Here is a 17,413-nt window from a genome sequence, read left to right on the forward strand (position 1 = left end):
CGATATGATTCTTCTTGGTTCTCTACATTTAAAAATAGTGAATGTAAAAGGTTACAGAAACAATTAAATGTAGAATGCGCAAGTAGGAACCTATATCGCATCAATGAAGAAGTATTTCCGTCATTAAATCTGGCATTTGAAAATCGGCCTTTCTCCTTGGATTCACTTCGTGAATTTCGTGGACTTATCGGTTTGAATAAAAATATAATGTCGGTTCCGACGAGAAGACTTGAAAAGAGATAGTCAGAGCACGCATTCGCCAATCGAAAACGAAAATTTACCCGCTCGTGTCACTTGGACTTCGCACATGTTTTACGCATCATGCCCCGTTCGTCTCTTTCTCTCGTCAACATCATTCCTCTCCCTCGGTTGTCTTCGTAGCGAGCCGGCCAACTGAGACGCAGGAAGACCGAGCGGAAAAGTGGTTCAATCCTTTAGGATAAGGTCCACGGATGGGATCGTCCCCCGTGATGAACAACCCACCCTTCCACCGCCTGACACCGGGCGCCTTGGTGGGCGTCGGTGACATTTTGACGGCGCCGATCACGGAGTCTCCTGCGAACACTATTTTGTGGGCGGGGAGACAGAAGAGAGGAGTGCCAGGATTCGTGTGCCGAGGCCTCTGCGTCATTTACCGGCTCCCCGTAATAACCCAGCCATCTTCCTTCACTTTGTCATCCCTTTGCTCGTGTCCAACGCCTTTTAATAGGCATTCCTTTTTTCATTGGCCAGATGACTGATTTATTTTCTCTTTTACCCGAGAGCCAACCAATATCTCTTTTTTTCCATCGCTCCGTCGGATAGTATGCAGATTTTATGACGTCGAAAAGAGAATGGGAGTCGAATTGTGAGATATGAGGATGTGGGGACGGAGTCTTAGACTCTCGCGTAGAATTTCGGGATGCTGATTGTTTAGAGTCTCAAATCAAAAATAACTGAAATTGAAGTTGCAAAAATACTAGGAATTTATTTAGACACAAAAATTAACTGAGTGACCCACATCAGTCAGATCTGTAATAAACTGAGTAAAGCGGTTTATATGTTAAGAAACCTCAACTTTCTCATTTCATAAGAGTATCGTTTAACACTACCATGCCATCTTTCCATGCAATTTGAACTTTGGTGTTGAGTAATGGTATCATTCTCCACAGGTTAAACAAATCTTGCTACTGCAAAAGAGCTATTTGCTCTTCTTCTAAAAAACCACCACGTGATTCCTGCAAGCCTTTTTTTATTAGATATGGAATCATGACTGTATTTAGAATATACATCTTAAGACTCTGTGTCATGGGAAAGTTAATCTAGAAATTTAGCAATTAATGTCTCACATCTTTAACTATACCATAAGGGGTGAAGCGAATCTAAATAATACTTATTGTAGACTGTCCCCAACTTACAACTCATTTAATAACGTGAAAATTTAAATTTATTATTGTCTGCCTACTCATTTGAAATGGGACTGTATACTAAATTTCAAGGATAGGGTATATACGTGGTTACTTGCTAACCCACTTTACTCAATTGATGAAGTTTTGTGTGAAATCTTCATCACACTCGAGAACTTACGTTTGTATGTATTCAGTAATATTTATACTGACGATATTTTTTACGCTTATCCATTTATCAAAATGAATAGAGTATTATTATTATTACAGTCCGTGGTTCATCTTTTTGTGACTCAGGATATTCACCTAAAAATCCTAGCGGTCCATTTTCTTAATACCATATTTTAATGCTGAACCCGGGTGGTGAGGACTGAGGTAGTGAGGGCTGAGGAGGTAGTGGTGCTCCTTTCAGCGATATATAATAAGGACATTTTCCGTAAAAATCAGAGCCACAATAATGCGTAAATTGAATTCATGGCAATAATAGTGTGTTGTCTCTTGATATTTCCTGTGAAATTATTTTCACCAAACGTTATTAATTTCCATTAAGTGCGGACTATTGTGTATACGATTCATATTCTTCGTATTTCATGTAATAAAACGTTATTTGCAATATATATATATATATATATATATATATATATAGATCCTAATAGTATTTATTAAGGGTTGGAGCTACTATAACTACCAACCTCACCATTATGAAGAGGTGGGTAACTATGGCAGAGGTCAGATTTACAGAGGATGGGGCAAGAGTGTAGAGAAATCGTCGGCATTAGCCTCCTCTTAACGACAGATTCCAAGGGATCCACAATTTAACATCCCATACGACCGACGACTGATGCGATTGAATTGCTCTCCACATGGCACCTCCAGTAGGTATCGGGATATCATTGAATAATCCTTCCACATACGGGATTCGAACCCATGTCCTCGTAAATGGGTAGCCGGTTGACTATCCACCATCCCAATCCCTTCATAATATAAATATGCTCCCCAGGAAATATCAAGTGACACCATACGATCATTGTCATGAATTCAATTTACATATTATCGTGGCTGTGCGGCATGAGTATTAAGGAAGGTGACATTATTCCGTATCAGCGAGTGCAGACCACCAGAGTGAAGTGCGTGTGGATGTGGTGCTATTTTGGTCACCCGCGCAGGTCCCTTAATGCGGGTGACAGATTTGTGCGACGTCCTCCAAGGTGAAAAGGCGACGAAAATTACATCGTCTCATTCTCGGAAAGTCCCCTTCTCCTCCAGAGGCCCTCGTTGCTTCCTCATCCTTCGGGAACCGCCTGCCCCGTCCGAACGATCGGGTTGATTCTATGTCCTCATGTGTGCATATGGGGGGTCGCGAGTGAAACTGCACTTGCGCAGGAGGTCCTGGCATGTCGTCAGGACGAATGGGGAGTCGGCTATCAGGATTAGGGGGGGGGCGGGGGATGGGCATGGGAATGGGGTTGGGGCGAAGGAGTTTTTAGGATTTGTGAGGGGGAGTGGGCGTGTCCGTCCATCTGTGAACAATTCGCCTCGACGTGCGCTATTATCGGAAGATATCTGGAGGAAGAGGATGGAGCGATGGGAGGGGGTAGGCGACGTTAGGACGTGGGATGGCGAGGTGAAGATGCGGGGAGGGATATTTCCCTCCCTCCGCGAGGCTGCATAACACCCTTCCGCTCTGCCCCCCGCCTCAAATTCCCGATGGAGGCACTATGCATTCCCCGTCCCACAAGATATTGTGCAAGTCCCTACAGTGAGGTAAATAGGCTGACCTTCGGCCTGATTTCTTCCATTACAATGTATAACCCGTTAAGAAACTCCATCGATAACGCACGCGGGGATTACGCGTGGCCATGGGGGGATATTTATTTTCTTTTCTGTATGCCAAGAAAATTTGTGGTTAAAATAAAGGCATATGGTAGGAAACTCCGAATATTTTTTTGCTTTTAGATGCAATAGGTTTTGGTAAAAGAAGTTTCCATTTATTTTGGCACCCTAATTTCACACCGCTAGTCCCGCTAGTGGAAGTTTTGCCTGCTAGATGTTGCAAGGCATTCAGAATGGTATTCTGCAATTTTGAGAAACGTGAATAGACAGCTACAGCTTGTGTGAAATGTGGTGGGTTTATGGGGAATTATATGGAACGGAGTCGCTTCTATCCAGCAAAAGAATCAGCATTGTTTTAAGCAAATACCAGTTACCGAAAAGCACACGTAATCGTCTAGGCCATACGAATTTGGCAAAAGCATCGCTCGTTTTGTGACGATAGGACACGTTTCTTCTTCTTAGTCTGAAGGAGGTAGACCTTTTCATATATTTTTTCATATTTCCCGCACGGAAGACGCGTAAATTTTGTAATTTGAATCCTTTAATCTACAAGACCCGTCCGTAGCTTTGCTGTGAATTTTTAAAATGTATTACCATTGATATAGAATGCTTGTCTTCAGCACAGCCACAGCTCTCGATATTCTAAATGAAAATTAAACTCATTTGTCGATATCTACATTCACCTCCAGAACAATATATTTAATACCTCAGTCCACATTAAACCGACCAACTTCATTTCAATAGCTGCCACACATCACATGAAAACGCTCCATCCCTTTCTCAATCTAAATCCGTGGCATCCGTCTCTGCAACAACACCCCCTCCCAACAGAAACACATGGACCAGCTACATGACTCTCTCAGAAAATGTGGGTACCCAGAAAAACTGCTGAACAGTAAAATTCTTAAACCGTCAACCCAATACTCTCCGCTCCCCAAACCAAACCGCCCAAAATGCCCTAACTTTATCACCACTTTCTTCTCCGGAACCCACAAAATCAAACATATAACCCGTACACTCTTCTTAATTATTAATAAGAGTCAGTCCACATCACTTTAATTCCCACATTGTCCCTCCGTCTCGTTTAAACACCCGTCGATTTTGCGAGACATCTTACAGTCGACAAGACCAACTGCGGGAACCCCTGTCTCTTCTCCGCCCTTGTCCGCACCATGTAACCCCCCACGCTGCAAATGCTGTCATCTTCTAAGATCCTCCACCTCCCTTACTACCAATTCCCAACCCTCTTCAATTCCGCAAAATATCTTCTTCCCTGCATGCCGTCCAATATGCCTATTCTTTCTGTCCCACTTCTTTGCCTGCCTTATTTACTTCCCTCTGTCACGATCATCATAATTTTCATGGATATTCATTGACAATCAAAAGTTTCTGCATTCAATTTTATTCCTCCTTTGAATATCTCCAAGCCACCCTCTCGCATTCCGTGCCATGTCTAGTACTTAATTCGTTATTAAAACCACTATAAAGCCACTAACCTACCCTAAACTTTTTTATGCCGTTTTCATTTCCCACGCATAGCTTCCTCACCAAACTGCACAGAATGAGTAGTTAGCACATTGATATTTAAAAATATGTATTTTGGACCACTTTGGCCGTGGTCCAAAATTTGACCGTTTTGGTCGTGAATCCATTTTATGATGAGTCACCGATACCTCTCGTTGGGATTGGTTTGCATCAATAGGGTGGCATTTCATTCTTTATGTCCACTTAATAGATTATATCGACCATTTTACATCACGTGAATGCAAAGTAATTGGGGACTCAAAGCTCAAATCGTGGAACCCTCAACCCTTAGGGATTTTTGAAGATCAACTGGAGGGCAATGACAACCATCTCGGGCGATATGCCGGTGTGAAAAAATTCAAATTTGAGAAACTGAGGGATTCCTAGTGAAGTATAGAAGTTAACCAGCTTTTCCACCCGAAGACTTCAGATCGTTGAGAACAAAATTTGACTGTGAAAAAATCTGATATATTTTATCGCGAAGAGTCTAGGAAAAGTAATCAAAATATCGATAAATTTTTGGGTCGTGAATCCTTCGCGCATTGAAATCCCCGGCGGCCTTCCGGCTTTGTACGTGAGCCAGGACTGGGAATGGAGGAGAAAGGATATGAACTTAAACTTGAATGGAGCTATTTATATAATAATTGGTATTTCTTATTTGGATTTAAATGGGTATAAAAAATAATACAGGTGTACGAAACCTCTCGGGAATCAAGAAACAAAAACTGAGAGACATTTGCCAGAGGCCGTAATATAATTGATCTCCAAACGTAGGAACACTACTTCGTGACACTGATGGAAACAAAAGGAAGCAAAAATAGACACACGTACTATATTTATTTATGGGAAATTTTATTCCAAGTCAGAGATATATTCAAAAAGAATTCTTAATGTAAAGATATAAAGGCATCTAAAGTTTTTTAGTTGCCCTTATATCTTATCGAGAGGGTTCTCACATCTATGCTACTTTCAGATTTTCCTTATATTTATTTTCATGTGTATAAGTATGAACACACACACATATTTATAAACATACATACATACACACAGAGACATATATACCTATCCATGATGGCGCAAACGGTCTTAGCTATCAGTCGATTTCTCTAATAACTCTAACATTTTTAGACAGTAAGGAAGGAGGATGATGCCTTCAAGACGTAATCCCCGGCTTCTGTCTTATCTTGCTGTGTTGATGCATCCCCACTTTCTCTTCTCTTCTTCGTCTCTTCCCTTCCTCGTCTATGAATACAAGGTGTGATAAAAAAAGACAGGAATGATTTTATAACTTGTTTATTTCGACGGATACAGCTTAATCGAACTTTTCGCTCCCAGAGCACATGCCTTGGCTCACGACACACCTTTGCCAACATTTCTTCCAGCTCTCGAACCCTGCCTGGCAAGCCGCCTTAGGGACTCTCTTCAGGTCCGCCGTACAATTAGTTTTAATGTCCGCAATAGAGTCGAATCGGCGCCATTTCAAGGTTGATTTTTACTTTGGAAATAAAAAAAGTCTAATGGAGCCACGTCCGGAGAGTAGGGCGCCTGCAGGGTCACGAAAGTTACGGTTCTGGCGAAAAACTCTGCCATGATCAGCGCCATGTGAGCCGGCAGGTTATCTTGGTGGAAACGCCATGCATTGTTTCTCCACATGCCCGGCCTCTTTCGGCTCACTGCGACCCTTAGCATCTTCATAACCTTTAAGTAGAAATCTTGACCTTGAGGGACGTATTCGTGACGAACCAGCCCTTGCCAATCGAAGAAACGCAACAGCATGACCTTCACATTGGACCAGGACATGCGAGCTTTCTTTGGCCGCGGATAATAAGGACCTTTCCACTGAGAAGACTGGGCCTTTGTCTCTGCATCATAACCGAAAACCTAGGTTTCGTCACCGGCTACGATGGTTTTCAGAAACTCTGGTCGGCATTGGCTCGCTCCAGGAGTTCCTGACAAATGTCCACACGTTTTTGTTTCTGTTTATCAGTCAGCACCCGCGGGACGAATTTTGATGCGACGCGCGTCATGCCCAAAATGTCTGTAACAATTGTCTGACAGGATCCAAAACTAATATTTACTTCCTCGGCTACCTCCCTAATAGTTAACCGGGTCGTACTTGAACACCCAGGTGTCATCACCGATACTAACGTTGTCGAGAAAATCTTCATCTTTCTGGACGCAGTCCAAAATTTCTTGCGAAATTCCCACCCGCGACAGTTTTTGTTCCTCGCTCAAGACTTTCGGCGCCAGCTTCGCGAACACTTTCCTCATCGCAAGATCCTTTGTTACAATGGTGTGGACGGTTCCGACTGAAAGGCCGGACTCCTCACTGATAAGGGCGATGGTTAAATGCCTGTCAGAGTCCAAAACTTTTTTCACTTTGGCCATCTGAACATCGGTTCGAGCGGTCGTCGGGCGTCCAACGCGATGCTCGTCTTCGACGAGCTTCCGGCCCTCCTTAAACATTTTGTACCCCTCAAAAACTCCTGTGTGGCTTAAGGAACCATCCTGATAAGCCTGTCTAATGAGTTCAAGGGTCTCCGACGCGGATTTCCTGAGTTTAACGCAAAACTTTACAGCACAGCGTTGCTCGATGGCGCGCTCCACCTGCGCTTCGACACCACAAACAATCACTCGTCACAAAAATCCACCTCCTGTCTCAATGAATACCCGGAGGTGACTGAACTAAAGTGCACTTAAGTGGGGGGGGGGGCCCTCTACCCAACCGATCGGTCGAACCCCCATCCACCGCTCCGTTGAGGCTACAGCGAACCAGTCCCAATACTTATTGAGCAGAGCCTTTATAACATTAGATATATATTAATCTAATTTATTTTAATGTATGTAAAACCTCCAATAGTTTTGCAACCATATTAATTTTTCCTTATCTACATCTACACAAATACCCCGTAATCTACTCAAAATGTGTGTCTCAGGAGGTGACAGCCACCTTAACATTGAGAAAGAGGGAAAAGGCTCGGTTGGAGCAATCAAAATGTGGATTTTGAGAACTAGATGGACGGACAAGAAAAGAAACATAGAAGTATTGAGAGAAAATATAGAGGAATTTAACAAAACAGATGGAGAAAAGGAAAATTAAATTTCTTACACATGTTCTCAGATATGACAACTTCCTGGAAAATATAATGGAGGGGAAAATAATAGGGAAAAACGGAAGAGGAAGGCCAAGAAAGAAATGTAAATAGAATATAAAAAGTACCATGAGAGTAACAAACTACAATGAACTGAAAAGAACGGCAAAGGAGAGAGACCTGTGGCTGCAACGACAAGGCTCCGCCTTTAGAAGATGATGATTATGAGGAGTTGAAAGTATCAGGAGAAAAGTTCTTGGGATAAAGGTTGTTTAAGGAGCGACGGAAATCAATCCAGTTAAATTCCCCGTAAAGGACGTGCAATGTGGCTATTAGAGGGAGAACCCACACCAACGTGCAATATCAAAATCCAATATATAAAAAAAGAATTTTTACATCTGCATAACACCCCGCAAGCCGCCGCAAGGGCATGTGGCGGGGGTTGTATCACTATCTTATTTTCTCTCTCTCCTTACCTTACTTACCGTCTACGAGTAGTCCTCCTTTTAACACCGGCCCGAGTATTTTGGCTTGGCAATATGTATGGCTCGGGTCCAAATGCCGACGGTGGTGCCTTTATGTCAGTGGTTCTCCGGTTCCTCAATCTCACGTAGTGTGAAAATCTAATGAAATGTTATAATTTGGGGAAATTATTTCCCAAATTTAATTCGTCATATTTTAGAATGCAGATAATTCGGTGAAAAATGCGCAGTTTTATTCACCACCACCTCCATTAATTATTTCATAAAAGTGACCCATTTATTCCTTTTACGTTATATGTAGATTCGATGTCTTCCTTGGGTGAGATTTTTTGGTCTTCTTGTTGGCTTTTCCGAGTTTACAATGTCGCAAGATCTCTGACGTTTGTTATCCGATGAAAATACTGAATAATGCTATTAATATGTTTCGGTAATGTAATGCATCGCTTAGTTTCAGGCGTGATATAATAGAATCGAACATAATAATGAACAAATGACAGCACTTTTCCACTTGATATTGACTAATCACAGGATCGGTTTCAATGTACCACTGCATCTTCAGGTATAAACTCTAGTCAAGTGCCGTCTTGTATACATTTTTTTACCGGGGTGGATGAGGAGGGGAATATGTGGTAGAAAGAGGAATGGGGAGAGGGGTGTAGCTTGAATGGAAGAAGGGGAAATCTCTAGCTAAAGAGAAAAATCACTGCTTTAATATGTAATTACTTGGTATTTACTCCCGAGTAATGATACCGTTGAGGATTTGGCGAGTGCATAATGTATTCATCATCAGCACAGGTTATCAATTTGGGATTAAATTATAGCGGCCCTCCGAGCTACTCAGCTCCTTGTCACTCCTTTCATTCCTTCATAGTTCATTGCGTTGACATCTCCCATCACTTGCTTCTCGTAATTCATCCTCGATCATCCCTGTAGTTACCCACACGGCTCCTTCCATTGCAATATTCAGTAAACTACTGCGTCGTAGAATGCGTCCAAGCAAGTGTTCTTCTCATAGGCTGACCTTCCCTGGAACTCCTTCTCAATCCGCCCAGTCTTCAGAAAATAAGATCTTTCTTCACGAGCTTAATGACTTTTATTTTCGACAAACTTTTTTAGTGCCATATTTTCATTGGTTGTAATATTTTTTTATGTTTGTGTAGTCCACCTCTAGCCTAACCGTAGATATGTAACTCTATACATATATATGTAAGTTTTCCATGGTACCCTAAGTGTCTTCGCTCTACAAGCCTGAGTTATTTGCCATTAGCGCTTGTTTCATCTGATAGAAAGCGACATTGCTCTTTTCCTATTCCAATTACTGTCTTGCTTGCTGTTACCCTTTCTTCCTCCAAATTCAACGATCAAGCTTTATAGCTTGCAAATTTCTTTTACCTGCCATTGGGCTTTTTTTCTATTTTTTTAGCTGGCTTTCATTTATTTATTATTTCATTGGTTTTCCTTTTTCACACCCTTCGTCAAGAAATCTGATTTCCCCATCTTCTTACTTACTTTCTGAGTGCTATTATGTCATCACTAAAATATATAATATATAATAAATATAAAATATATAATATATGCAATATGATCCTATCTATTTGGATCAATACATCTGATTTAATTTTTCACATTAAATCGTCCATTAAGTACTGCGGAAGATACCACAACAGCAACTTTAAGGGAGTACACCATTGTTTGTGCACGTAAAGTCGAGAATTTTACTGCGCAAAAATCTTTCGGCCTGACCGCAAATTTCCTACCCTAATGGCTCGATTTCCGACCGTGTGCCAGTGAAGCTACTGAGACGTCATCTTGCAATGTGGATTGAATTTGAATGTATCTGGATTTTAAGACGGGGATTAGGTCAAAAACGTGGAACTTCTTTCACTCAAAAATGGGATAATTCTCATGTTCTTAAAAAAAATACGATGTTCAGTGCCATTACCAAGTAACTTGGTGATAATTTAGCAAGGATGGTAGCTGATTTTTGTTCTAACTAATTTCGACAAGTTGGGAGACATTTAACACGAAGACAGTCATTTACATTTACCAGTTTATAGGTTGTAGTACACATATTTATTTATTACAGTGAGATTTAATGGTGGGAATTCTTTTAATTCATGGAATTGAATTTTTGCAATTTTTGCATTGAATTGCGCAATATTGAACAGGTCGTTATGTGGTATGGTCTCCTTCAAATGATAAATGATGCCAAAATCATCGATCAATAAGTTCACCAAGTAAATTTTTTATCACTTAACCCTTAAATCAATTAACACTGTATTTTACGTGAAGGCAACTATTTTCCAGTGAATTAAAAGCTGCCAATAATTAAAATCATTGAAGTCTGCATAAGCGGTGATCGATTCCCAATTTCTCTCTTTCTAGAATTTACTCGCTCGACTTGAAGTCTTCGTATTTCGGAGCATCTTTGACAATCCTCATGCACAAAAGTGAATTGACTGACACCGTACACATTCAGCGGCTCCCAGCATATCGGCAAAACTTCATTTTCATCGCCGTGAGACGTATTCTCTTCGGCAAGTTAAGATTTTTGTAAAAAAGAGTCCTCACGATTAATATTTTTTCAGTCAAATTTAATTTTGAGAATTCCAAAGTGTTCAAAAACGAGATGGAATTTAAATGGTAAGACTGTGAAAGCAGTTTATTAAAATATAAAGAATACTTTCACGAAGTTCAGAAAGTTCAGAATTATCAAATAGCCCGTGCAGCATCAGGCCTTATAAGGTTGATACATTTTCAACATTTTCTAATGTCGTCTGAAGCTATGTAAATCAGCTGCAAAATCATCCTTATGATTTTACCAAAGTTCATTCAGCTTTGGAAGACAGCAGTTTCTCGACCATCAAAAATCAAGAAACCTTTGAAGTAGAGGTGTCAGAAAAAAGTCGTTTCCAAAAGCTGGAGAAGTTGCGAAAGTTGTATCATTATTGTCAAAGAAGTCAGTAAAACGATTTCTTTCAAGAAAAAGAAAGATTGAAATTAAATTGATTTTAAATTTACGAGACACCTGTCTGCAGCGAAAATGCCGAATCTCAAAATTTTTCCAAAGTACGCCCGTGATTTTCGTTGGCTCCACTCGCGGAGACTGTATCAGTTCATCCTGTACTTAATGAAGAGATTAGAGAAACTACAGGCTCTCTATTAAAGAGAAGAATTCTTCCTAGTGTTACCATAAAGACAGAAATGAGTTGGGTTTCAATGGTAATGCAAATGTATTTTGCTCGTTTTGTTTACTTATCGTATTAATTATTTACGTATGATTATTACGTATTAATTATACACATTATCTTTTCAACGCATATCCGGAGAAAGTGGCCCAAAAGGCATGGGAAGAACTGGTGATATGAAATAAAATTTGTGAAATATTCATAAAATAGGGTCGGCGGATGATCAATCTTCAGTTAGCCAGTCAGCCAAGAGGTTGCAAGAATTGCCGAGCGCATTGAAAAGGCAGTGAGATAGGTATGAAATGAGAATCAATGAAAAGAAAACAAAGGTCCCACGGGTTTGGGGAAAGAGGAAAGCTAAGTTTAATATTGAAATGGGAGCTCATACAGGTAGTAATACTAGAGCAGGCGGAACAGTTACCCATCTTGGACATGTTTTAGAAAAAGATGGTTTAAAATAGTACGGACATCAGAAGAAGAATTGCGTTTGATAAAAAAATGCTATCTCAAGGAGAGAATTTATGACAGGGACGTTGAGCAATGAGGTTAAGAAATGGCTCGTCACAACTTTTAAAGTATTGCCCGGCCCGGAAATATGGTCGTTGAAGGAAATGACAGGCGTAGACTGTAGGCGCTTGAGATATGGAGAAAGGGGGAAGACGTCAAATGGACGGGAAGGACATCAAACGAAGTACTAGGCGTGGTGGGAGGGGGGGAGAGAGATAATTACTGGAAGAAATCCAAAGGAGGTATGAAATCGTTCTATGGAGGATGCAGAGCGTTTTTATTGGCAAGAGGAGAACGCTAGGCAAACGAGTATGGGATAGAAAAAGAATATTCAGAATACTTGTATTCGGCAATTATTTTAGTTCACTTTATAATATTAAATCATACGATAGTTACATAAGTAAAAATAGCATTACCCTAATGATATGGTAGTGCTGTACTATATATTTTTACGTAATGGTGAGACTTATGTAAGGGTGTAAATAATTTGAATTTAGCTCCAACCTTATTTTTTCTCCGTTTCTTTGCAAGAGGTCGGCATTATTTAAATATCAACTGTAAAATTATATGTTATTGACAAATGATCTAGCACTATACGATATAATTTCACTATGCGTTCCGAACGTTTTTAATTTTTCACTTTCTGTTCACACTAAAAGCATATGTGTTTTAAATATGACGCCATTTCCAATGGGCATCAAAGTATTTCAAGTGTTGAATTCTTTAAAATAAAAAAAACAGCAAAAACTAAAATTTACTGATCATGTTTTTAAAATAATATGAAAATAATAGTATACAGTTATTTTAGATGTATTTGTATACCATAAAAAACCATAAACATAATGTGTGACATTCACACACCAGGGTAGGGGAGCCAGTTTCTTTCCTTGTGCCGGCTATGTTTACCCAGGAAGATCTCGTTCCCGAAAAATCACATAACTTAGGTGGAGCTGGGGGTGCTCACATAGGGTTGGAAATCGAACCCGGTCCCTCCGGTCAGAAGTCCAACGCTCTACCCCCCGGAATACCGCGAGCCGCGTATTTGGATACATCAGTGTTATATTTTCTGCTAAAAATTATTTTTTTTCTTTAATATAGGAGAGTGGTACACAAGAGACAATACTTCAAGTGTCAAATAAAAGGATGAATTTTCCAGAATTTACCTGGCAAAGTCCTTTTTTTTAGATAATTTCAGCCAATGAAAGCGAGATAAACGCCGTCACCCACCGATTCAAGTACTCCCTCTTCCCTCGTATGCTAAGTACGGAATCAATACGAAATCGAATCCACATACCTGAATATATTAACTTAGAGACTAAAATTTAATCAATTATTGTATGATATGTATAGGCATGTATGTATGCAATGTATTAGTGCGATTGCTTTTGTATATGAGCTAATATATTTTCATGCATGTGTGGACCAATATTTGGGCTTTCATGGTCGGTTCCCTAACACCTCCCGCTACAAGCCTTTGAGGCGGTCCTTCCCATTTGCTGTATTAATATTACTTAATTTTTGTTGCTCCTATATTCTCTGCTAATCTACCAACCCACCTCAAAAAGCTCTGAAATATATAAACGTATGCATGCTTTTTTTTCCTTTTTTCATCTCCTGCCTAATTTTCTAAATTCCCTATTCCCAACATCGTAATCAGATTCCAAGGTCCTATTCCAAATGGTTCACTCTGCGTCTGTACAGCTGTTGTCCATTTTGCTTAGCATGGATCTCGTGTGATGGAAACCATAGAAACCTTGCCTCTCTCACTGTCCAGCATGATCCACGGCTTAAAAAAGGGCTTAGTGCCATAATAAAAACGGCTTAGTTCCCATAGTTTCAGGACTCATTTCTATATTTGTATCCATCATAATCCATGGGATAAATAACAGAGTTAGTTTCCTATTGTCTTCCTCCGTACTATTTTTAACATGACACCATCACTCAAATGGTCGCCCCACTGGGGTCAGATACCTTTGCAGCCACCTCACTTAGGAACAGATGCTGTGCGGACTACCTTTGGTACTAAAACTACTAAAATCATACCTTGGACAGGTATATCCTCTGAAAATCCCCAAAAACAATTCATATTCTGTGGGAATGCAGTAAAGATTCTCATAGATTATCATGAAGGGTATATGGAATATACATAATATCCCTGCGGTATTCCTAAAGATTTAAGAGAATAGATGGAGTAGGAGGAATATTCTTTGAACTTGTACGCAGTATTTTTGAGAAAGGAATATGACTAGGAGATTGCCTCGGTCAATTTTGGTATCGATCCCAAAAAAGTGTAATGCTGTACGTATGTGAGGACTGATGATAAATTTATCGGGGGGATAAGGAGGAATGATTAGTTAAATGTTACGTGCATCAAAGGTAGGTCCAGGAAACATCAATAGCAGAGGTTAAATTGCAGATTAAATCTCTTGTATGAATTGGAAGGACGTCTCTTTAGAAATAATTTTGAATATGCTTTTCAGCCCCATCGCACCACAGTAGGAGATATCTTGACAGTAAAATTAGAGAGATAAAGGGTGGCACAGATAGATTTAAGATGCAATAATTCCCATGAACGATAAGGGATCAGAATAACGTAGCCCAACCGCGATAGGAGGGAAAAGTAATTTGGGTCAAAAGTAGTCTGGCGTTAATCACCCTCTGACACACGCCCTTGTGGTGACTTGAAAAGTAATATGTACAAAAATATTTGTTGCATCATCTCATAACTTCAATATTCTCGTTTAAAGTAATTACAGTTGAACCTCGTAACATAAGTAGAATCCGTTCGGCGACCTTTCTTGTAAAACGAAACTTTCATTTGGTGAATTTTTTTTTTCAATATAAAGTAATGTGAAGTATAATGAAGCGTTCCATATCAAAAAAATAAATTTCTGCAAGGTTCATTGAAAAAAAATTATGAAGACATTATTTTGAATCGCATTTCACGTTCACCTTCTCTCTATTGCGGGATGAATCCACGGGAATGCGAATTCGAATCGTGGAAAACAAAAAAGAATGGACATAATTAGTTTATTACAATTGTTGCATTCATAATTCTTTTTTACAAGAAACCTTCTGAGAGACATTTGTTTTTACTTGAAAATACGATATAGCATTATCATTAGGTAATTTTTTTTCTTAGTATTATTGAGGTAATGCTTTTCAATATACGATGCAACGGAGAATTATAATCTTCATCTCTTCCCCTATCGCGGAATGAACCAACCTGGAATACGAATTAGATTTGTAGAAAAAAACAAATTGAAATAATTAGTTTATTATTATGATACATACCAAATTTTTTTTACTGGAAAACTGTCGATAAACATTTGTTTTTGCCAACTCTTTTAAATGTTGCGAAAATGCGACATAGCATTATCACCATATAAATTCTTAGCGAGGGCAACAATTGCCGTATTAAGGTGATGTTTCTAAATGTCCGATGCAACAGTTTCCAAAGCTTGCAGTATTTCTCTTATTGAGATAGATGATTGTGGCTTTGCTGTTACCTTCTCCTCCTCAGACAAACTCTCCTTCACAACTTCTTCCTGTGAAGCACATTCCAACTCCATAAACTCTTCAAGAGTGAGATATTCCTTGTTCCTGAGGATAGCGCAAATTGCTGATGTCGTATGTGCGTGATAGATCAGCTACGCTGACTCATCGTTCTTTTTTTCCTTTCTACGATTATTTTTAGACTCTTTTGAGAATCTTCTTGTGCCTTTTTCATTGGGGACATTTTTAAAACTATTCATAAAATATTATTAAACCGTGCAAAAATATTGTAATTTCCTCCAATTTATTTCTAAGAATTCATGAGTTGACAAGGAAAAATACTTTTTCTATTTATTTCTACAAAGTTACATTTGTGAATAGAAAGATGCATAGCATTCAAATGCAAAGAATAATGAACATTACATCAAAAGACAACCATATAGTTGTACTAGAATGCAAGACAATCTTTGTCTTGAATTCATTAGGGGTGCTCATACATATTAAGCTCATTTACTTCTAATCCCAAACAAAATTAGGTGATCTTAAAACTAAAACAAACCTTGTATTATCAAAGAAGGACATCATTTCATCATTACATTTTAAATGCTCTAAATGCTAAACAACAAAACCAACAAGCACAAAAATTAGCTGAAACCAAATTTAGCAAATTAATGCATTTTTCTATTTATCCTTAAATGAATTGGCTAAAAATATCATATAGCGAAAGGAGCAGGCATTAAAAAAAGTTCTCTGTAGGTTTTCTGTCAATGAAAAGAATACTTTCTATGACTAAAAGATGGTTGAATTGAATTTTCATGCAGTTTTTGTCAGAGCTGAAACCATGCTCCCTTTCAATAAGAGTGCATCCAAAAAAACAAATATTTCAGAAAATAACCTCATTCCATTGATTATTATGTCAATTTTTTCATTCATGGCATTTGCCTTTTAAAGTACTGGGCCATTTTTAATTACATCAACCAGAAGTTGCTAGTTTGCACTTCAGGTAGCTGTCATGCAAGTGGAAGAGTATCCGATTTATTCAAATCAAAAATCAGAAAACATTTTGGTGGAATTCCATATTTGCATAATAAATCATCTTTGAGTTTAGAGAACTGCCATTTTCATTGGAATCAAAACATATTAATATTTGATTTTTTCATATTTGATAAGATGGACTGTTAAAGACATTTCCCAAGTCAAGAATTGCCATTTCTAGATCATAGCTTCAAAAGAGATTATTGATTCAGAATGAGGATGTGTAGCATAAATAGATCCAGAATGTATATTAGGTGCACTGCAATACCTTTGAATAGTCGCACTACCTTTACAGATAGTTAAAGGGAGAAGGTAATGATCATATTACCTACTGCATGTCATTTCATTTTGGTGAAATCATTCCATGAAATTAAATTTGGTGATTACCAATTAAACACTGAATGGATTATATTTCCATATTTATAATTTTAGGTCATTTATACAAAGAATTTATATTTTTCCATAGCTGATGTTTGAATTTCAAATATATTTTGCAGGGCGTACTTAAAATTTATGATCACATATTGTATATTTAGTGAAGACTTTTTCAGATCCAAAAGTCAGAAATATTTTTTCAAAATGATTCCTCTTTCTATATATTTTATGGGTGATGCACTATTTGCATTAATAGCATGCATGTATATTTTATACAGGCCCTGCTTTATAAATTGGAAATGGAATGTTAAATGAAAGTTCTTACCAAATCTGCAATCATTGGTCATCTTTCCAAAAGAGTGGCATATTTCTAGTTTTTTCTATGGTTGATGTATACTTTTATTACAAGTTCTGAATTAATATTTATGGATTCCCATTGGAACATTTATTGAGGACTTCCAGGTTCTAAAATCATGAATCATTTTCCTAAAGTATTT

General features: G+C 38.8%; 1 protein-coding gene across 1 annotated transcript in view; it reads right to left on the bottom strand.

Annotated features, from left to right (window-relative positions):
- Positions 1-17,343, bottom strand: part of LOC139698046 (LIRP-like) — a 31,628-nt gene extending 14,285 nt beyond the window's left edge. The window contains exon 1 of the mRNA XM_071596905.1: positions 17,242-17,343. Within this exon, the coding sequence (XP_071453006.1) occupies positions 17,242-17,256 (15 nt within the window). The 5' untranslated portion in view covers positions 17,257-17,343. The remainder of the gene's footprint in view (positions 1-17,241) is intronic.
- Positions 17,344-17,413: the final 70 nt, after the last annotated feature.

Source organism: Hetaerina americana, unplaced genomic scaffold (genome assembly GCF_022747635.1).
Source record: "Hetaerina americana unplaced genomic scaffold, ioHetAmer1.1.p SCAF_8, whole genome shotgun sequence".
Taxonomy (NCBI): Eukaryota; Metazoa; Arthropoda; class Insecta; order Odonata; family Calopterygidae; genus Hetaerina; species Hetaerina americana.